Source organism: Epargyreus clarus, unplaced genomic scaffold, assembly GCF_041222505.1.
Source record: "Epargyreus clarus isolate Ecla_fem2 unplaced genomic scaffold, WU_Ecla_fem_2.2 ptg000008l, whole genome shotgun sequence".
In the NCBI taxonomy this organism is placed as follows: domain Eukaryota; kingdom Metazoa; phylum Arthropoda; class Insecta; order Lepidoptera; family Hesperiidae; genus Epargyreus; species Epargyreus clarus.
This window is the reverse complement of record NW_027332216.1, coordinates 9,643,465-9,666,845: the sequence shown is the minus strand read 5'-3', so window position 1 is coordinate 9,666,845 and position 23,381 is coordinate 9,643,465. Positions and strand designations below refer to the sequence as shown.

General features: G+C 34.3%; 2 protein-coding genes across 2 annotated transcripts in view; one reads left to right on the top strand and one right to left on the bottom strand.

Annotated features, from left to right (window-relative positions):
* Window positions 1-481: 481 nt before the first annotated feature.
* The window catches only part of LOC140744390 (putative inorganic phosphate cotransporter), a 34,565-nt gene continuing 11,665 nt past the window's right edge, over window positions 482-23,381 (bottom strand). Inside the window, exons 2-8 of the mRNA XM_073075960.1 lie at window positions 9,992-10,176; window positions 7,147-7,386; window positions 5,757-5,966; window positions 5,202-5,366; window positions 3,137-3,353; window positions 1,953-2,191; window positions 482-1,635 (exon numbers count right to left, since the gene is read on the bottom strand). Coding sequence (XP_072932061.1) covers window positions 1,438-1,635; window positions 1,953-2,191; window positions 3,137-3,353; window positions 5,202-5,366; window positions 5,757-5,966; window positions 7,147-7,386; window positions 9,992-10,176 — 1,454 coding nt within the window. The 3' untranslated portion in view covers window positions 482-1,437. The remainder of the gene's footprint in view (window positions 1,636-1,952; window positions 2,192-3,136; window positions 3,354-5,201; window positions 5,367-5,756; window positions 5,967-7,146; window positions 7,387-9,991; window positions 10,177-23,381) is intronic.
* Window positions 4,090-23,381, top strand: part of LOC140744391 (uncharacterized) — a 64,910-nt gene continuing 45,618 nt past the window's right edge. The window contains exon 1 of the mRNA XM_073075961.1: window positions 4,090-4,213. The gene's annotated coding sequence lies outside the window, so the exon portion shown is untranslated. The remainder of the gene's footprint in view (window positions 4,214-23,381) is intronic.

Here is a 23,381-nt window from a genome sequence, read left to right as displayed (position 1 = left end):
AAAAATAATTTATTTACAAATTACAGCATTGCATAACGACGTTTTTGGGAAACTGGTGATAGAACTACCGTTGAAAGGACTTTATCTATATAAAATATATTTTAATATTAACTTTTTAAATGGAGTAGGTTAATATAACTTCTCCTTTTAAAAAATCAGTCACTCTATCTCAATGAAAAACCCATTTAAATATGTCAATAATATTTTTGGCTGAATTTTAAATTGCTGAACTATGTATTGATGATATGAATATCGTCGTTTGCAATTAAGCCTCTGGAAATCATAGTTTTATAATTAAATCCTATCTAATATCAATTTGTTAACAAAATATAATTAAACATTACTATAATTAATACACCTAAAACATATACACAGTTTCTTTAATTATCTAGGTCAGTATAATTTTCACATTGTATTTCAATTTTACATGTTGCTTTTTATTTTATTTATAAGCTATTTTGAATTTTGGGTCAATTATCTTGAAATTATGTATCGTTTAAAAGAACATAAGTTAGGTATAACGATCTTAAAAATCTCTAGCTGATATATCGTATCGTCGTATATATCTATGAAAGACAGATATATTTACATTTATAAAAATTAAAATGTTACATATCACTTACATATTTTAAACATTTTGAAATTGTTTTCTTTTTATGAATTTATAATGGCTTTTAATTGAATTTTGCGTTTAACAAAAATATGTATTTGTAGGAGTGTGCAATTTCCATAATACCTACATACAATGGAACCACTTGTTTTAGCATAAAATTCTGTCAATGGCTTTCTTTATTCGTTTATCTTAAATCATTTACGCAAATATCAGATTACTCTATAATTATCACATTGCACTGGCTATGTCAGGAATCGCCAATTTCATGAATACTTTCGGATTTGTACTTGCTACATCGCCATTTTGGCTTTGGACACTCGTGTCTATTTATTCAAATTGGTTCCTTTACATGAAAATTATTTTAAATACATACATAAGGTAAGTGTAAGAGTGATCAACTTAATTAAAAACTTGAAACACTGTTGCCTATATAGTTATAAATTTGGCCTATAAATTATGAAACAATTGTTATATTATGTGATCGATAATATGCCCTGATTTAGGATATTTATGGAGTGACTCCAATAGTGTTAAAATCGATAACTCATAGACTACTATAGCATTATATTGCCTTTTGTTTTGTTATAGAGCAAATCTAGGCATCCAATACCTATTAATTTACATATTGGCGACCTTGAGTCTTTATCAAAGAAAAACTTGAAGACCCATTTCACATCCACTGGGTGATGCGAGCAATATAGATATCACAAACTTCGGAACCAATCTAAACGCCTTAACATTTGGCGCAGTTCTTGTTCTACATTAACCCTATTCTCAGCTCCTTTGGAGCGAATGTCTACACTCATCTACAAACTAGTACTGTTCTACAATTTGACTTCAATCTTCCCTGAATTGACTGAATGAGTCACGGCAGCTTCGATCTCCTGCTGTTTCTTGGGGTCCTGTGAAGAGCTGTTCCACCATTGCTCGTCGCCGGACGCCCACGCCACGAACACTAAGTTTGTTACGATGAAGACGGCCAAGGTGATCCAGAAGACTAGTCGCCATTGCACTAAAGTGCTCTGAAGATGAAAATCTTTTTTTAAAAACGTATTCTAGGACGTGTTAGATACGTTAGTAATATAATCTAGGAGTTTTCAAATCAAGAGTGAACAGGCCACATCTAGCACATGTTAGGCCTCGTCAACGCTTACTATCAGGCGAGATTGAGGCCAAACGCGTGCCTATCCACTTGTAAAAAAAGTTAATCGTCTCAAATAAGACTTGCTCTAATCAAGGTGTGTACAAACATTTCTTTCATTAGTACCTCGGAAACCTCAACCTCAATAACCATGGCAAAACCTCAACCTAAATCCTTAAACAAAATATGAATGCTTACGTCAGGTGTGAGCAGTCCCACTAAGTACGGCGCAATGATGCCAGTTATGGCTCCAATTCCATTCACGATGGCCATGATGGTGCCCGCATAGTTGTTGCTCAGGTCCAGGGCGTTGACCTTCATCCCCGGGTAGAAGGCACCCATCAGACCCATTGAGGCCGTGAAGAGGATCACCACGGTTTCGGTGTTGCAACCGGAGTAGGAGGCCAGGATCATGCAAATGCCAGGACCGACGGATGCTGTAGACAAAATAAAGTGTTAAGGATTTTTTTTCTAGGATTACATACCTCCAAGTGAAAAAGAAAAACATTAAATTAATAAAACATCGCGTCAAATAAATATTAATATAAACATGAAGACTGAAAGATTGTTTTTTTATTAAGTAACGGAAACCTCCTCGTTGAATTGACATATTACGAGTATATAGTTCACAAATAAATAGTACCTAGGTCTTTGAAAGGGTATTTGAGTAACGATGCTCCAAATATATTGTTTGTTGTTGTAGGTTAAAACTCTACTTAGATCGTCTTCGCTAATTCCCAAGGAAACTCTTTATCAACTATAAAACACATTAGGAGTGATTTTATTGCTTTTAAACTACCACATATTTTCCATTACTTAACGGTCATAGCACTTGCAATCTACTAACGAAGTGCATCTAACGAGGGACAAAACGACTTTCGTTTTAGCTGAAGTACCGCTAAGTACTTTATCAACCTTGATGTGTCATTTAGTTCTGCCGGAACACATCAGCTGCAGGTTAGGTGTTATGACACGCTTTCCCGGGCACAACATTAGTATTCTCTCTTGACGAGCACGTAGGTAATCTATGCTGCAACCACGTGCTGCACCCACTAAATTATGTACGTATATTTTGCATTAGAATTTATTGTCCATAATAGAAAGGTGTACTGTACAATGATACTGTACCTATTGTTTATTTATTACAACCAGTCTTACGGGGTTTCCTTGTGATAATATGTTACAGATAGCTGATGCCCCAGTTATTTAACCATCAACTAGGTAGGCGCTCTTTAAAACAATGTTGATGACATACTTAGGTCCCGATATTATCAATTGATGCTACATACGTCAAAACCAAAAGTTGTATAAAGACACTTAAACACTTGTGTCAACTCGGTATACAAATTGATGCAAGTACAATTAACATCATAAAATCTTACCAATTGTTGTAAAAGTCTTCCTAGCATTGGTGACGGTAAGCCAGTTCCTTTTGACAGTTTTGTCGCAAATCCAACCGAAGATGATAGAGCTGATCCACATGACAGCGTAGGGCAAGGCAGCTAGGGTACCGGTCCGATGGATGTCGAACTTCAGCACTCCGGTCATATATTTTGGAAGGTCCGTCACCATTGTGAAATAGCCGTAGTCGTGGCCGATCTGTGATTAGATATGTCAGCATTACATATAAGTACTGAGCATATGTAACGCAATAGCGTTAGGTACATGTTAGGTAAATATGTGGAATGTTTATAAAAACACTAGCTGACCCGGCAAACGCTGTGTATTGCCATATAAATAAAAAAATTAAGGCGGAACAACCCTTATCAGTTAGGGGTAGGTATGAAAAATAGATAGTAACTCATTCTCAGACCTACTGGATATGCATATAAAATTTGGTGAAAATCGGTAAAGCCGTTTCGGAGGAGTACGGTAACATTGTGATACGAGAATTTTATATAAAAACACTAGTATATGCCCGCGGCTTCGCCCGCGTTTAAAAGAAAATAGTATGACATATAATCGATTATGATATGAAAATAATCGATTTTTTTGGTCCAGAAGATCGATTCTCCGATTAATTAATCGATCTTAGATCGCCATCCCTAGTTCCCGTGGGATTTCCGGGATAAAAACTATCCTATGTCCTTTCTCGGGTCTCAGACTATCTTTGTACAAAATTTCATTAAAATCGGTTCAGTGGTTTAGGCGTGAAGAAGAGACAACCAGACAGACAGACAGACAGACAGACAGAGTTACTTTCGGATTTATAATATTAGTAAGGATAAATCCAACTGCTTAAAAACATAGTCTATCTCACTTCCACAATTTAGATGAATCAAACGACACTTCATATGTATTACTCTGTGCAGTCGGGAGAATAGTGTATTATTTTGTATAGCAACAGTAAACTACTTTTGTAATTTGGAGGGTATTACGGAAAATTACTACTAGGCACATCTTAGTGCCCAAAAATTACGCGTGTGAGATTGATGGCGTGCGGGACTACTCTATTTGGGGTAAGTTATGATTTCCTAATACGATAGATGATAGAGATTATATATCAGGAGAACTACGTATCATTTGAATGTGTGGGAATTCTTTATGTATCGATTCCATATACATCCATTCAGAATATGTCATACTAACAGCACTAACGCAGTTGCTACACGTTAATAGCTGTGGTGTTAAAACTATAACATGATGCTTCTCGGTAAGTGCATTTACCTATTTCACAAATTCAATAACCATTCATTAAATATTTGGGACATACCTAGGTAGATATGTTCGTTTTATTAACAGTCAGTACCATTCACCTTAAGTATTGCAAATGTGAGCATTATTTGTGTGATTGAGGTTATGGAGCGATATTCGACAAGAATGGTGTAGGTACAACAAATCAAACACAATGCGCTTGGGCAATCCCATTAGAGTTTGTATTCACGGCTGAATACACACATCTAACCATGTCTACCATGCATTCCAGATGTATAAGCTATTTACATTTTATGTAAGTTGTCAATGATTTATATCGCGAGCAGCACGCCCTTGCATTGTGAGTTCTGATTGCAAAAATATGCGTGATTTTTTATAGGTGACGTTATGATATACCTAAGTTGATATCCATAATATTTTTGCAGACAGTATACAATTTACGTTCGACACCACTACCATACTTATTTTTACCCACTACCTAATAGTCGTCGGATCTTTAAAAGCAAGAATTTGCGTGAGTTCAAGTAACCTGTTAATTGGAGTGTAATATAGATTTAGGGCTACATGCACCTTTGCTGCCTCATTGAAGACATAAATGTATTTGCACAAAGGTTAAAAAACTATTGCTTGTGAAGTATCCGCATACTGGATGTTACGGTATGGGAGATAGCCCAGTTTTTATTTCGAAATTACCTATGTAAAAACCTTTGGCTCATTGGTATTTTTGTTAGCAATACCCGGCCCATACTATGTATACTGATTTATAGACTGGGCGAAGACCATGGTACATACCTGAGCACAAACTAGAGCCCATAGAGGGACGGACATGAATATCGCTTTCCATGGTATGGCAGATGGTTGGCTGTTCTGTGGTCTGCCAAGAGCTTCTTCTAAATATTTCTTCTCCTGGTCCGATATGAATGGATGGGACTCCGGATCGTTGTAGCAAAGTATTGCCTGAAACATTATAAAAGGCGTTACCAATTATTGAAAGTTAATCAATCGATTACATAGCAATTTACAAAATTAACTGAATCAGAAAGATACTGAATTTATATTTTCTACTATTAAAAAGAGCATATGTATTTTTATATATTTTTATTTTATGTATTTTTATACATATGCTCCTGATGGTTTGTGGCTTGTAACTCGAGTTGCAATTTTACCACTAAATGAAAAGCGACCTATTTAAGAAAATACTAGATGGTCCTAGCATTTTGGTCTAAATTGTAACACAAATACCTATTAAAGAAGCAAAACCTGTAACCACCTATTAAATTTTCAAAGTTGGGCAAAGTTGTTAAATTTTAAGATATAGATAATTAAATTACTTCTAAAATATCTTACCCAAAGTATAAACCAAAGAATGCCAATAGCTCCGAAAAGATAGAACACAGACTCCCACTCGCCAGTTTCCTTGATGACCAGTCCCGACAGATATGTTCCTGCGATGTTGCCAATCTGAGACCCTCCGAACACCAAGGAGCCCATACGTCCTCTCTCGGATACTGGCGCCCATCGAGCAAGCATGGCGTTTAATGCCGGGAATGTGGTACCCTGAAAATATTTTTTAGTTAGTATGCAACCTTAAGTTAAGTTAAGTTAGGGTTAAAAACGTTATCTAAAACAGTAAAGTAAGTGTATAAGGAGTTATCATAAAATAAAACGAATTAAAGTGAAACCTAAAGACCAATCTTTAAAGTAAAGTAAAACATTATTTTTGAATCGGAAGGCTTTCTGTTTTAGCCATAGTTTGGCACGCAACCCAACTGGCATTGCGGATTGGTAGTTACAGTCATATATCTAGGTACTTATGCGTGTAATTTTTCGGGATTATCACTTTCGTATCAGCAAATTATAATACATTTCTTATAGGTACGCACATGACTTCAGAAAATTAGTCGTGTTTACCTGAGAAACAAATGTCAGTCCCATAGAAGAAATACTACTACGGCATATGTTCTCTCTCTCCGTAATATCATTAAAACTCCCCGTGTTAATAATCCTATCGCAACTTACAATACATACATAAATATAAGTACGAGTTATTCCAACATTAATCTGCTATGCAGCCTTAGTTATTGTCCTGTTATACCGTTTGTTGTCAAACAACTCTCGCTTTTGCTGTTGGAAAGGAAAACCTTTCGTATGGATATCTATTATAACAACGGACAATAAGTTCTTGTATTTAATACATTCCATAGTTTATTGAACACGGATGAACGATGAAAATAAATAACAATATTTAGAATATATTTATTATTATAATTATGCTACTTAACAATGCCTGTATGTAACTTACACATCCTATAGATTCTTCATTTACATAAATAGTAAATAAAAATAATTTTATACTCAACGTAAATGCTATTACGAGAAATATTTGATTTGAAAATTTGAAATTCTGTATTTATATACCTGACGTATGATGTATATATAAAGACTGTATTTATATACCTTTCTATAAACTACGGAAAACTTTTTACTCGATAAACGCAACAATTTGGTCAAAGTTGAAAAAGGTAGCCTTACAAGGTCCGACCTTAGGTATGACTGCAATCCTGTCTACAGTGGATTATAGATATTCTTGTACAGCAGTGTCCGCTTAGCAACAGGTAGACTGTATCGCTCGGTACTACTATTAAAAAATAAATAGGTACGTCCGAACATAGTACCTCCTCTTCCGAGGTCTGTAAATAAAATTAAGTAATGCTTAGGTATCTATTTTTTTATTTACCTCTCCAAGTCCTTCTAAGACTCGCAGTATGATAAGTCCAGTGGCGCCACCCACGTTCACAGTCCAAGGAGTCAGTAACGTAAACACAGCAGTACTCAGCACACCGAATCCGAGAGAATACTTTCCACCGAATCTCTCAGCCAGCATCCCTCCAGGGAGATGCGTCACTATGTATCCGTAGTAGAACGAACTCAGGATTATCCCTTGGGTCTCCTCATCCCAATCGAAGCCGCTTATTTCCTGAAATAATCATAAGAAAACATGTTAAGTCAATCTGTACGAACACATTTTGTATGGAACACTATTTTGTTAACAAACAATTGTAGAGTGGCGTGTGTGCTATGAGTATCATTAAATAAGGCTATTATTTTAATAATTTGGACGACACATTCCATACATCTTTTTTATCCAAATTCACTCTGAAGTGGAAATAAAAAGGTTTTTTTATTGAACTCTAGCAAATTGACCTCCATAACGTAAAGTTTAAGAGTACTACTACAGCGTATTGTCATTTTAAGGAAGTTTTGCGATGTTAGGTATAAGATTATGCACAAAAATAGGATCAAATTAGGACATTCACTTACGAACATTTTATATTTTGCCTGAAATCGGTATTTAGAAATAAAGACACAAAAACTTGAATATCTCAAAAACAAATCACTATCTAGGGTACTTAATGACAAAACCTATTGCAAATGAGCTCTACTTTTACCCCACCAAGGGAATGTATCGAATTTTCAGTAACCCTGTATATAGGTAGGTATAGTCGCAATATTACGTATCGATAACTTTAAACAAAAATAATGTATATATCTTTTATTACAACTTACTTAACACTTATTACAAAACAGGTTTTTTATTTAGATTAAGTGCAAAAAACTGTTGAGTATTGCAAGGCATTACTATTCCTGACACGATACAATTTTTCGTGTCGAAGACATTACATGAGCTTTGTTGGCCAAGGTCGATCTGCGGTCGTCGCTTTCAATACGTAACTAGAGTTGGATAGATAGATTAATGTATCGTTAAACAATTTGTTCGGTAGACAAACTACTCATTGTTTTCTCGAAGTCTTCGACGACTCGCGTGGCGTTGTAGTCAATATGCCGTCTAATAAAGGCCGTGGATCATATAAGGGCGGATTGAAGGGGTCCAGACCCCCCTTTAAAAAAGACGGGGGAACGATATAAATGTTTCAAAAGAGCAGGTCATTTTTTTTCGGACGAATTTAAAAAAAAAGCATATTCATAACACCAATAGATTAAATATTATGAATAAAAAATGTTCTGAGTCTGTGTGTTTCCGTGTCATAACACCAGTGTTGAGTTAATAATGAAGACAGAGTATTTTAATAATCTTCCAAATGCACTTAAAGTAATCGATTATTTTCAATCAACTAAACCGTAGCTATCGTGCGTTTCAAGTTACAGTTACAATCAAAAAAAGGCTATTTTAACGTGTAAATATCGCTGATTCATGATTAATGTGCTTATTTATGGTTGTTAAAATCGCGTGCTTTAATTTAGGAAATAAATTGATTTAACTATTCACTGAGCTACATTTCCCAAATAATATATCGTACACAATAGATTCATAGTTATCATTTATCTCCATCAATATATAGATACAAGAAATATTTGTTTCAATATTAATAATATTACATCACTACACACCTTCATTGACTGTTAACATTCAATAAAGATCTAAGAGGAGTAAGCCAAGTCGACAAAGCTTTCGACAAAGCTTATAAATAAAAGCAACTAACTTTTAGAAAGATCTTAGATTTTAAATCGATCAATAAAAACATTAATCAAAATATCCGAATTGTTTTGAAATCAAACTATTTCATAACTTGTTTGTTACATGTTACCTACCGTATGTAACTTAATTAAGATGTCCGAAACTTTACTATCTTGTTGACTTATCTATTATAAATGATTATTTGTTAGTTGTGTCAGCAATATATTAAGATGTAATAGAGGCTACTGTATAAATTATGAATTATTTAGTTATAATACACTTCCATCACTACAAGTTAATATTTATATTCCGAAAATGTTCTATTAGGTCACGTCCAGTCATTATTTAAGTTAACTTAAAGTTTACATTTATAATACGTTCATTGAGTCTAAATAACTAGACTTCTAAAATAAATTCCGATTACCTAGTTATGCACATTTAATGCCAAATAAATATTCAACGGCGAAGTTTTAATACTGAATTTAGAAATATAAATGGTATTAAAAGTAAGTATAGATACTGTTAAATTGCTATACTTTTGTTGGATAACGTGAGTGGAACGATTACGTTGGTACCTAACCTTAACGACCTGTAAAAATGTACAAAAATTGGCACAACACCGCGAAAGCTGCTATTATAAAGCAGCAATAAGTAGGTATGGCAGTAATGCCGCAGGCGAACACTGAGAGTTCATCCACCTGTAGCTGTGGTTGAGTTGTTAGTCCGATTTTTTAATAACTATTATTACGTTTTGTAGCTGTCCTAGACAGGCTATCAGGTACTGAGTTGTCGCGCTTCGACTTCAGTGATTTTGTCTATTGGTGCTGGCCTCGAGAGATTCTAAACACTGCTTTTGGTCATCCCGCTTGACGTTTGACAAGATATAATCAAAGAATTTGTAAAGGCATGGGATTTGTAATAGAAAACTCGTAATAGCATTTTACAAATAAAAAAATCTTATAGTGTCTCTTTACTTAGCAAAGAATACCTACATTAACATGACTTCCTTACACAGTTCAAAACCTATTAACTTTATTAACATAGTTGTTAAAGGCTGAAATGATTAAGCTATTGAGCTGTCGGTCAATCTTAAAAAGAAACTCACAGTGGTCTCAGCCACAGTTTCGCCGATGTCTCCAGGACAGGAGCCCTCCTCGTACGCGCGCGTGTGGGCGTGCCGCCTCACCATCTGGGTTATGGCGATGTTCAGGCAGACCCGCATCGTGTACGCGTTGGCCACCGCCAAGAACCCCATGATTGCCATCACCCATCGTTGCGGTATCACGAATACTGTGAATAAGGAAAAACCGATAATTAATACTTGATACTATTATACATCTAAAAATAAATAAGATTTATTAAGTATGGTTATGTATAGGTATATAGTTTTAAAGCACATTTTTCACAATATCGCGGTCTCTACATTTTAATGAAGACGATCATATTATACAATATAATATTTAGGTATTATTTATTTACTTATAGATTTTACCTGCCCATATTATAAACGATATATGTAGCTATTGTATCAGATACTATTATAAGGTAGGTACTATCCCAAAACTTCCTATGTCAAATGAACGTTAAAAGCGCAAACAGCGCAAGAATGTATATAGACGTATCTAAGATATTTAAAATAAGAGCTTAAAAAGCAGTCCAAATTACAACACCATATTAATTTGAGGTTTCCAGGGCGCTCTTGATTATAAGAAATAAAAAGATTTGCATGTTATAAATTGCGGTAATTATGCCAGCAAAACTATGTAAAAAGTACACTCCAAAATATGCAGTTGATGCAAAGAGGTTAAATCGTGCAAACATTATGCATCTTGAAACAACTGATTTATGATTGGCACACTTTATTAAACAAAAAGATAAATATCAATTAAATCATTAATGTGTCCGTTACATAATTTCGTAATATCTAATCACTAGAAAGTGGAATGAAGCAGGCGAACTGCATTTTGAGCTACCGTTCGGATTATCGTCTAAGCACCTCAACCCTGATCTATTACAAATGTCTAAAAATTACGTCACTTTTATGAATTAAGTTGCAACATGCCTATCATGTCGTTTCGGTTTTCATCTTCCTCCTAAAGTTTATTAATAGGAGATTTCGTTCTTTTTTTGCAACATCCACATCAAGACGGTTTCATTTACCATCTTCCTCCTAAAGTTTATAAATAATAAGTTTAGTTCTTTTTTTGCAACATTCACATTGTTTCGATTTTCCATCTTCCTCCTAAAAATATTAATAAGATGTCTCTTTCTTTTTTGTTCGGCTCACAATCACAAGGTGGTTTTCCTACGATACAGTTTTAAAGGCAAATAAAACGTCTATGGCATGCGTATGCTTAGAGGTACTACTCAAGTAATTCCCAGGAACGTCAAATCATATATTTCTCAGCTGTAGCATGTGGAATAATCTGGAGCTCGATAATATATCAATAGACTGTAACTCTTATCAGTTTTTATTTTTCCGTATTACTAGTTTCTACCTTTTACTTGAAGTGGGGAAGGTTGCTTTAGTCGTACCAGCGCCTAAATCGTACCACAGCAATATCTAGTCTCCTATATACAAAAAGCAAGCTCTGCTGCTTCAAACGTATGCTAGTTAGTTGTGCGAGTAAACAAAAATAACAGGACACCACGTCGGCACCATTGATTTAAAAATATTTAAAAAAACAAGTATTTTCGATGTTTTCACTAAAAATTTAAGGTCCGTAAGCAATTTCAAGGGAAGTGCGATTGTTAAGTTCATTTCTGCGATTCTTTTCTATTTTTGACACATTCTACTAATCATGTAGTTATAACAAAATGGTTTAAAAATTTAAAGGTTATTCAGTAATATTGTTTTCAAATTTTGATGTGTTGTTGCACCAATAAGTCGTACCAATAAGGAATTCTTAAGTCGTATCTTGTACGGCTTAGGCATTGTTAGAAATTATTCACATTTTTTGTCTTTGTGAGCTAAACATTTTATGTTTTTTCAAAATAAGATACTATACTTGCAAGCAGGAGGTTAGGAATGAAGGAAAGCTTTATTGAAACTTAGAAATGTGAAATTGGAATTTAATTAACATGACGTAAATACATGTACCTAGCAGCAAATTTTGGCACCCGTTCAATCAATCCCGATCAAAATACTATGTAAGCGTTTACATAAAATCTTTTAAAGTTATCGCACAAAAAGGATATATGCCAAATGGGTTCAATTACCAGTGGTATTACTTTAGGTACGACTTAGGCGACCAGGCGCCCAAGTCGTACCGAATGTACTTTTTGGGAAAACGTTTAAATCACTATTTAAATAACATATTTTTATTTTGTCTTTAATATTTTATGATACATTAATAACTAAAGATTAAATTGACGCAAAAGATTGTCCTTCATATTAATTACCCTAAATAATACAGCATTTTTCCCTTAGGGGGTACGACTAAAGCAACCTTCCCCTATACAGTTTTTTCTTAAATTTACTGATTGTTAACTTGTGACTAGTAAGTAGGTATATGGAATTTAAAATTAATAATGATTAAAAATAAATTACCAACTTCAACAACTTAACAAGATAATCCGCTTATAACAGTACCTACCTACAATTTCCTTAAAGTTCTTTGCAAACAAATCAAAATACACTAATTTCCGAAGCATTCAGATGACGACATACCTACCTACTATTCAGAGTAGCACTATAACAATGACACAGGACCTCTAATTATTATCTAATACTAAAGTGGATGAATTGCGAGTGCAATCTATTGAGCATGTACCAATTAAACTACCTTTAATTGCTTCACGTTATCAGTTCACTTCTTTATAGCACAGTTATATCCTTATACTGTGTTTATAGTCTTTGAGACGGAAATGGATCGTTAGCTAATGTGGTTATATATGTGCACATCTATAGTACAATGATACTTAGGTAATATATATTTTTAGCAAGTGGTAAACTTATAAGTCTAACCAAAATCTATGTTTCGTTATAAGTCTTATTCGAAATTATTCAATAACAGGTAAATTGCATGAGCTAAATTTTTTTTATTTATTTTTATTATATTGCATTTGGGTAAAACCAACCTCATATATTTCCAGTGTAGACAGATACTATCACAATCTCATAAGATTTTAATCGATTAGGATTTATTTGAAAAAGTCAAGGTCAAGTTTTTTACTAGGTAGTTAAGTTGTAGTAAAAAATGCAATTAATATCTGTAACTTATTATATTTCGGTATATCCATAGATATCATTCCGTAACCTAACAAAGAACAAAACTCATCCGTGAAACATTACTAAAACAAATTCTAGACCAAACTCCGTACTCTGTATTGCAATAACTATTTCCTAATATCCCTCCTCATATGAGTGCTTTACATACATTTATTCTGCAAACCAGAGCTCCATTGACCCTCAAATCCATCAGGCGTTAAAGGTTATTAATTCGGGCGATCGCTCGCGCTCTAGAATACGTAACATGTTCCGGGCTATTCATCATTTCAAATCCGCACACATCGATGCGTTTACTGAATTTATAAGTAAAATTTTAAGGTTTCGGAATTAAATCGATCGCACTATTTATTGACTTTTGTGACAGGAATGGAATAGCCTTTTATTTATACTCAGGTCCAATCCTCATGTTCATTGCACAAATCTCTACTTTTTCCAGTTAGGAGCATACTGGAAATTAGATGATCGCATGTTATCGATTAATGATAATATTGCAAATAAAAATTCGAAAAGGTCCACTAATTTTCACCTGGATCGCGTGGATAGTTCATCTTGCCTAAACCTATATGATTCTGAGAACGACCCATGCCCAGCAGTGAGCAATAAATGAGACAATTAAGGGTCGATATTCCTTATTATGATAAGGAAGGATTGAGTATGATATAGTAGTGATATGAAATGTATTGTATCATGGTATGAACAAGAGGTGTGAAGCCCCAATCAAGACGCTCATTTAAAATTTGTTTAAAGCATATTTTCCGTGTTCGCTATTCCGTGAGGTTAGGTCATGTGTTATACAAGGAAAAATATTTATTAAAACTTATTTTTCAGTTTCTTTTCGGTCGTGAAATTCCGTTTTGAATCATTAATACAAGTAAATTCTCACGTCATTTACTGTCTATACACAAAACACCTGCTTAAATCAATGATTCACGATGATGATCATATAAGAAGTTAAAGAATACATTCCATTATTTATTTTTAAATTTCTAAGAATTTAGTAATACCTAGTACTGAAAACACAATAATATACAGAATTTTTGAATATCAAATCGATGTAATACTCAATTTTGCCCACAACATCGTCTGCAAGGAATGACAACCGGTAAGTTATTTATCACTGTTTTTTATAAAGTCTTTAAACAAAGTCTGGACACCGACATTAACAAATTAGAATGACGTCTGCCCCAAAAATTCAATGAATAACAAAACTGAATGCCTTTGGTCTTGTTTCATTGCAAGACAACTTTTTATACACGTAACATTTATAACATCTAGTACCGGATAACCTACTAACTGTGACAACTTGGACTAAACGTTGATAACATAATCACGATTTCCATTCTGCAATACAAAGAAGTTCACAGTCAATGGCAGTACTGCTAGCGGCCTTGTGTGTGTTTGGTAGGTACATGAAGATGTGTCAAAATGGTGTTTGAATGTGTGCTTAGGGTTACGAATGTCCATGAAAAATTACCACTTAACATCAAGATTGCTCAACTGTTTACTACTTTTAAATACTACATTAACGAGATAGCAACAGAGACAATTTTTGGGTAGATCCTTAATATAATATGGAAATGGATAGCTACTTTATCTATTTCTATCTCATAGATGGGTAGCGTTATCATTTTATCAATGTACTTAAAAATGAACCAAGTCAGCAGGGTAGCAAAACATACAGAAGAGAAAAGTATCACACGAAGATGCGGTTCACCTGATAGTAAGTGGCTACTCCGCCTATGGACATGTGTAATCAACCCCAGATAGATTAGAGTCATACAAGAGATCAGCCACGGATACGTTGCTACCGGTGACGACTAACTTATAACGCTTCGGATAAACAAGAACGCTTCCAGATACTTATCAGAAGGTGGTAGAACCCTTTGTGGTTCGACTCCGGCGGCACCACCGCCACACCTATTTCTACCTAATAACAGCAGTGTTAGGTGCTGCTGTGTTCCGGTTTGAAGGGTGTGGTAAGGGAGATAGACTTTTCCGAGGCGTTCCAGCTTAGTCCTCAGGGGTAGCGGCGCATCTGTGGCCGACCTCAGGTAGGAATATCTAATCCTATCTGGGGTTGATTACAGATGTCCATGGGCGGCAGTAGCCACTTACCATCAGATGGACTGCATGCTCGTCTGCTACTCTCATATTATAAAAAAAAAAAAAAAAAAAATGGATGCATCCTCACGTGTACGAAAACATGTAACTCCTAACTATGTAGTTAGTTAGGTTGACATCTTACCACAATACAACACATGCCACACGTCACAAAACCAACATGCCATGACTGACGGCCTGGGATCGGCGACTGACAAAGCTGGCTAAGTGACTCCAACTAGTTTTTGTACCAAACCAACTGGGTAAATAGGATATACCATAAACGACTAATGAATTTAGTTACGCAAAGTCCAAACGTTATGTATTCAGGTTATTATGCTGTGTGACAAATAGGAACGTGAATGTATTGATATTAACATTTGATTTTAATCTCTCGTTACTGTTTTTAGTATTGGATATCTTATTAATAAACATGTACCTAAAAACGATAGTTGTAATTAAAATTTTAGGTAGCTATGAACCTAACTTGGCTATGATATTTTTTTAACAATAATATACCTTTTTATTTAATTTTTCAAATTGCACTCATAACCAAATCCTTCCTAACCTTATTATGTTCTCATGTTAATAGCAAAATTTAATATATTATGAAATCTTGTTTCAGTGTTCATAATCGCTAACAGTTGAAGTAACAGTGAGAACGTTCAACCGATTTCGATGCAATTTCGTGAGCGTGTAGAGTCGGTTCCAGCTAGAAAGATATGATATACTTTTGGTACTTATATGGCGTTCTTATAAAGATCATTCGGCTTATTGCATTACAGAACAATTGTGACCTGCAAATACATATCTTAGTACCTCTTAAACCTTAGTATTTCTTAAGTATCTTGATATTTTGAGAGCGTGTTGAGTCGGCTCCTCATTCCTTTTGGTACCCGATAGATGACATTGTTTCAAAGATTCTGGCAGAACAATATCTGGCAAACTAGTATCTTTTCACCAAAGATCTTTAGACTTAACCAAAGGGGCAAGGAAAAGAAAACTTGGCCTACAAACTTTCTTGTGTTGTCTTAATCGACAAACTTGTTAGTACCTAACGTCCCTAATTAAGAGGTTGTTGATGTGTTGCTTCTATTGACACACTAATTAGCAATCACTTTTAAACGATGCGTTTCTTTACACGACAAGAATACGCATTACGTTAGGACATAAATGAAAGTATTTTTATGCCCTTAGCAAGTTTTATGTAGATAGGTACTATAGGTACTAATTATCTACATTATTTCGGTTTAAGGAAGTCCCTATTGTATGTATTTATATGAGTATTACATAAGTAACTTATGTAATATTTGCTATACTTCATATGTGTAATACCCATTTTAGCTACAAGTAAATGTTTTGAAATATATTTCATTAAAATTTCGCGTTTTAGGTATTTGTTAAAATAAGTTTGTAAGTTTACAAATAAAAAAATGGCATTGTTTTCTTTTTAAAAACCTTTACTGGAACTAATCTTTATTGGAGCATATAATTATAAATACATAAAAGGTCATAGACATAAAAGTTTGTTTAGCAAGTGTTTACCGCTTAATTATATACATTAGTAACACAATAGGTTGCTAAAAAGCGCTAATGTTCTTAAAGTTACGCACTCACTTTAACAAATAACCATGTACGAGCAATAAAGACCATATCTTTATCTAATTTACTCACTCAATTACAGAATAAAAATTAATATGTAAAAAAACTGCTCGAATTTAGGTGCTAGCAACACATTCGTCCTTCGTTCGAAACAATGGCCTCTAAACTTCGCTTGGAACGAAAACGGACTTAATATTTCCGTTTCGTACCGCTCACAGAATAATAAGATAAAAATTGACTCGGCCCGTTAAAACTCCCGTTGACAAAATTACGGCCCAAGCACCTGCTAATGTAATTTAGTTACGGTCATTCGTCACTTGTCCAAAGATATTTATTAAGGATAGGATATCTGACAGCCCGGTCATTCATCCTCGTAGTATGCACTGCGAAGAAAAGGTTCAAACTGAGAATGGATTATTAATATATTCATATTCTAAAAGAATGTGTAACTTATTCGAAGAGTGCCCCATACATAAAGATTTGCTCAGAGGAAAAATAAATATTACTTTGAAGTTATATCTCGCGCCTCCTGTTACCTCCCAGAGAATCAAACCTAAACCTAAGCATAGAGGGCATATGGAAAATCAAAATCTCCACCTTGTGTTTTAAATTATGATATCCACGCCCTTATGTTTTGACTAACGCTTTAATACAAAGTAAATGATAGGAAGAAAAGATGTTCCCAATTATTATATCTAAGATATTATGACCACTGTGATTAAATTGAAATTTTCATTTCGTACTTAGTTAATTTGCATTGAAATGCTAACAGCGTTACTTGTAGTTGGTAAGTATTGGTAGGTTCTGTTTAATACGAATTTCTGTTTGACTTATTAAAGTGTAAGCCAAACAACTTGCAAAACCAAAGCCGCAAAACTGAAATTATGGCCAAAATGAGCGGATTCATTAGTGCATTGTGCAAAACATAAAAATATACAGATAGGGTATTAGCGTAGAACATTATTGATGCGCGCAAAATACTAGTTATTGTTTATTAATTCTTTATGAAATATAAAGAAACAAAAAAATATATAAAATCGATCGGGCTGTTCCCCTCAGCTTTACGTGAATATTAAAGGAAGATCATCAACTAGGTACGAACGAGCGACAAAGATACCGCGATATCTTATATTTTTAATATTCTCGGTTCATCATTAAACGGTGCAGGCGGTGAGATGCGGCGGCACGTTCCTGCTGAGTCGGTTACCTAAATTGGCGATGGAATTGAGAAACTCGTTAGAAGTGTTACTTTTTATCGCCCATGTAAGATTTCTATCGAACCGCCCGCGTCGAATCCTCGCAGGCCAATGTCTTATAGTGTCCAGGCTAATGTTAAAAATTATGGTTTAAGTATGGATATGAGAAGTATGGACTTTTCTGAGGTAAAAGCATGTCTTTTCATGTAATTAAGACAAATAAAGAACGAGTTCAGAGCACCAATGTAATATAGAGTCTGTATTTTCGCAATTAAAACGTTTAAATTAAGAAATTAAGTTTAAATGATAGGTAGTTAATTTGCAGTAAGTAAGTACAAAACACGAATCAATCTTTACTCCTGCTCATAATGTTAACTTGAATTTACCAATTCAATTTTATATTTTAATATTATTACATTTTATGTTACGAAATCAGATACTATTTGTTGAGTATAAAATAGGTTTTGATGACTATATGCTGTAATTAAATTGTTTTTAATCACACTTTAACACTTATTTCTCGTAAACCACTTCAAGGCTTATCATTCAAAACTGGCTTTCCAATATTTTGCACTAACAATTACCTTACATAAAGAGTAAGTAATAAAGATTTTAAATTACTCAAAAGTTAGAAAAATGCATAGGTCTTCACGTAGAATGAGAAATATTTTGACTATTGTCCACCGCGGATTTATAGAGTTTATGCGCGTTTGAAAACATTAAGAATTCTCAAATATATAGATTTGATCACAATATTCCTGTAGTATTAAAATAAGCAAAAAAGTCTGAATATTCAAATAACTACGAAAAATTTAAAGTGCACTCCTCAGATGCGAAATTAGATGACTGAAGGATTAAAGCAACTAATACTAATACCTAATTCAGCAATATTTAAAGTGTCCCCTATTATCCCAGTGTTTTGCAGAAGTCTCAGCAACTGGTCACACTACCCGAACCAGTTTCAGTCGGCAGACAGGCCGGCGTTGTTAATGCAGTCAATGCAGTTCTTGCAATTTTATGGTATAATAACTTGGACCGTTCCAGGAAAGCCAATGTTCCGACACTACCGAACAGGGTTACCATCCGTACGTATATAGTATTGTATATTTTAGTCAATTGTACTATATACCTATTATAGAAAAGTAAAGTACGAAAAGTAAACTATATATTTCATTGAAATTTTCACTTATCATGACTCTCTCCTGAAATCACTTTAAGAGATTACAGATTTCTAATAAAGTGGGTGAAATGAAAATATTGTCGCTTTAACCTTTATTAGATTAAGTAGAGTCGTTTAAAATATGGTCTTCATGGTAATATAGTAATAGTACTATATATTTGCTCTTTCTGTAAGAAATACTACTTTTAAAAAAGGTGGCAACCCTATTGCCGACGTAGTCGCACTTAATTGAGTAACGAGTAATTTTACGACAGCCGCATACCACAACATATAATATGCTGTACTCATACAAGTTATGGTTGGAATATAAGTATTCTATACGAAAGAATAATGTCTCATAAGCCATTTGAGGTGTGAAGAATGATAAATTATTCCGTAGACGTAGAATTTTTCGCTACGCAGTTTTGGCATAAATTTTCTTCGGACTAATTTTCCGTGAATTTTGTATGAAAATTCATTTGTTACAACTTTGACTGGCCTAGCAACTAATGCCTATTAGTTGCTAGGCCACCACTAAAAACGACCAGATTGTTTGAAAAACAAACACTTAAAAAAACTTAAGTAAAAAAAATACAAAGTGGCCTGCATTTAAAACACTTAATTTATTTGCTTTGCTTAGTTACGTATCCTTCGTATTATATTTATACTAGGCACCCACATTAAGTAGCCTGCGCGCTAAATGCCTATTGCCTATGTCATTTACAAAAAAGTATCACAAAACATTTTAATATAAATGAACTAGACAGGAATTGTATTATCCTGTCAGTTCGAGATAATTATATCAATCAAGTTAGCAAACAGAGCCAGTCACGTGCTCGCTAGGAAGTGGTCAACGACCACAGATGTTAGTTTTAATGTCTCGTACGAAACCCTTTCACCGCACCGAACATTGCTTTACAAGATTAAATGTTATAAAAGGCTTAAGAACTTTTAGGAACATTTCCTAGATTGTGTCGATTATGCAAGAACAGTGCTATTTGATCGCCTAGATACACACTGCTCTTTCTAATGTAGACTGATGAAATCCAAAAGATTTGCAGCAACATGCAATGATTTTCTGATATATCCTTATACCGACATTAGGCCCAGTCACATGTGTGACCTCATAGAGTCGTACGCTCCACACGGAGTGGCGAGCTTCATAATCATCTGGGCGGAGCCCGACGGGGCCACGGGCCAAAAGGACTCCGGTTGCGTTCCTTTGGAGATCCCGGAGTCCTCTACGCAGCGCTGAGGATGGTCACCGGGGGGTTCTAGTGCGGTAAAAGTCCCGCATAACCCGTCGTCGCTCCCACGGCGTCGGGTACTATTTGAAGGTTTCCCCCTCGTCAACAAAAAAGAAAAGAAAAAAAGGCCCAGTCAAGTGTCTTTGAAATCTATACTTTGAAGGATTCATGAATCGATTCATCAAACATTTTCTATATGTGAAAAATTCGTAGTTGGACCACATGGAGATCTTTAACTATTTTTGTACTGGAGCGTTTTTCTTTACAGCACATATGAGGTGTTGAAATTTTCTACAGGTAGCCACGTAACTAGGTACTCTGTGTAAGCTATACAGAAGGCCTTATAAAAGTATCCTAAAGGGTCGACAGGTCTGTGACTAGGATTCAAAACCTATCCTATTCTATCATATTCGGAATGTTTATGATTACGTGACCTCCGTAAAATTTTCATGCTTCTTTAAGGTAAAAAAATGTTTGGACCACAATTAAAACAATTTACTTTGCTGGCAGGAAATTCGAAGTTATTTTCTAAGTTTCAAGTTACTATCATCATGCCTACTGCAAAAGTTCCCAGTAAAATGCATGTTTTCCTACATTTTTAGTACATTGCCTAATTTAAAGATTTTTTAAATTAGTAGTTCTGCCTAATTTAAAGGTTTTTTTTTAAATTAGTAGTTCGTTATAAATATCAGGCGGATCACAAGCTAGTCTAATTGCAAATTGCAGGAGACCAGTCGTGCAAGCTCTAGCCCCTTTCACCGAAGCGCTGTAAATCAGCTAACTGGCAACCACCAACCTACGGATGATGATAGATTTTATTGCACGCCTCTAGGAAAGTTACAATGGATACCTTCGAATATACGATCCGCTTTCTCTGTTGCTAAGGCCCTAGATTAAGAATTAGTTCCTATGTAAGTTCAAAGAAGTCTATGTACAAGTTAAAGTTAAGAAATATTTGTACGGTTATTTATATACCTATGTAATACTATGTATACATACAGACTATAATAGTAACTTGATTATAACTTTATTGAATTGAAGACTGTTTAGTACGTATATTGCTTACTAACTGTTCATTAACGACCCGCGTGGCGGAGCGGCCACCATACCGGTCTGACGCGCAAAGGGTCCCGGGTTCGATCCCCGGCCAGACAGATGTCTAAATGATGAATTTAGATTTCTGTTTCTGGGTCTGGGTGTTTGTGTATTTGTCTATGTGTGTGTACATGGCACCCACGACACAGGGAATCCTAGTATGGGGCTGTAAGTGTAGAAAGCGTTATTAAAATATTTGGAAAAAATAATCCCAATGTTCGTAAAAAAATGCTAGACTTAAGTCAACTATAAACGGTAAGATGTAACTTTTATATAAGTACTGATATGCAACTTGAGAAGCCCGTAAAATATTAAAGCCATTAGAATCAGTAAGACCAAATTCAGCTTTATTTTGTGCTAGGACAATGACAATCTGGAAATGGATAAATGCCTTTAAGGTTTTATTTAAATCGAAAATTACATTTTAAGTAAACAAAAGTAATTTAACAGATGACTGGCGTGAAATTGTCTTGCCTTATTTAGTCGAATTCTTTCGATAAATTCAACTTCGATAAAAAACTCTAGGTACGATGTCCGATTAACCAGACAAATATTTTTGTTTTGTGGTATGGTTGTTTGTGATATATTTGGACCTTTAATAACAATCCAAATTACAGGAATACGGTAATGTAAAGGAATTGTCCATAAGTCCACGCCTATATTTCTTTAAATAGATTTTGATTATGTCCAATACACATTTTCACTTCCAAAATGATGATGAGAGAAACAAAATATTTAATAGAGAGATGACACCGATGTACTTTTAAATTTTGTAGAAAAGGGAGTACTGCCTTTTTATATTACTAATATAATGATACTTATTTAATACTGAATTACATCATCATCACCATCTGTTTCTGAAGTAGGTAGTAGATACACAATATAGTCATGTGTCATGCATAATTTTTACGCTTGCTATGATACGAGTTATTTAAATAAGATTTTGTACAAACCGAGGAACGTTACTAATGAGCTCATTTCACACTCTCGTCGCTTACATATTTACGTTAAATAACCACGCAATTAAACGCCTTTTATCACGCGTACGCGTAATGAATTCCTCAACTTAGAATTTGTAAAATGGCAATGGAATGGGCGATAATATAGACGAGTAATCACTATAATATTCATGGAAAATCTTTTTTCAAAAACAACTAATTTCAGGTCATTTACCTTAGGACATTAATTACAATAACGACGCTAGATAATGACATGTTTAACATGGATTCTTAAATTATACTTAGGTATACTAAAATAATGGCTTCGATATCTCCAACGACGTAACGGCAAATATTAGAAGGCTATAAGTTTACAATTAATGTTAATTAAAAAGGAGCTATTAAAAGTATCATTAACCGATCATTATATGACAGTTAAACATGAATCTCATCTTAAATGAAAATATTGGCCAAGTGCAAGTCGAATGTTTTGGATATTATTTGCAAATGTAAGAAATATGTTGTTGTTTGTGGTGATTTTAATGTGAATATTTTAGAAAACACCACATTGAAAGTAAAATTACTTTCCTTATTTAGATCATATAACTTAGAATATAGTTTTTTTTGAGCCAACCAGGGTGACTTCATCCTCTGCTACTTGCATCGATAACATTTTCTGTAACTGCTCTGTAGTTGAAAAATCTATAATAAATCAGATTAAATCTGATCACAAGGGGCAGTCTGTCCATATCCAATATAACATATCCAAGGAAGGGAACATAAAGTTTCTTCATAGACCAATTACAAGTCACCGTTTATTAAAATATAATAAAGTGCTACTAAATAAGTTGTCAGTTCTGAACCATAGCACTTGTGTTAATAATTTATATTCTGCATTTTTCTCCACAGTGCACACAGAGTTTAAAA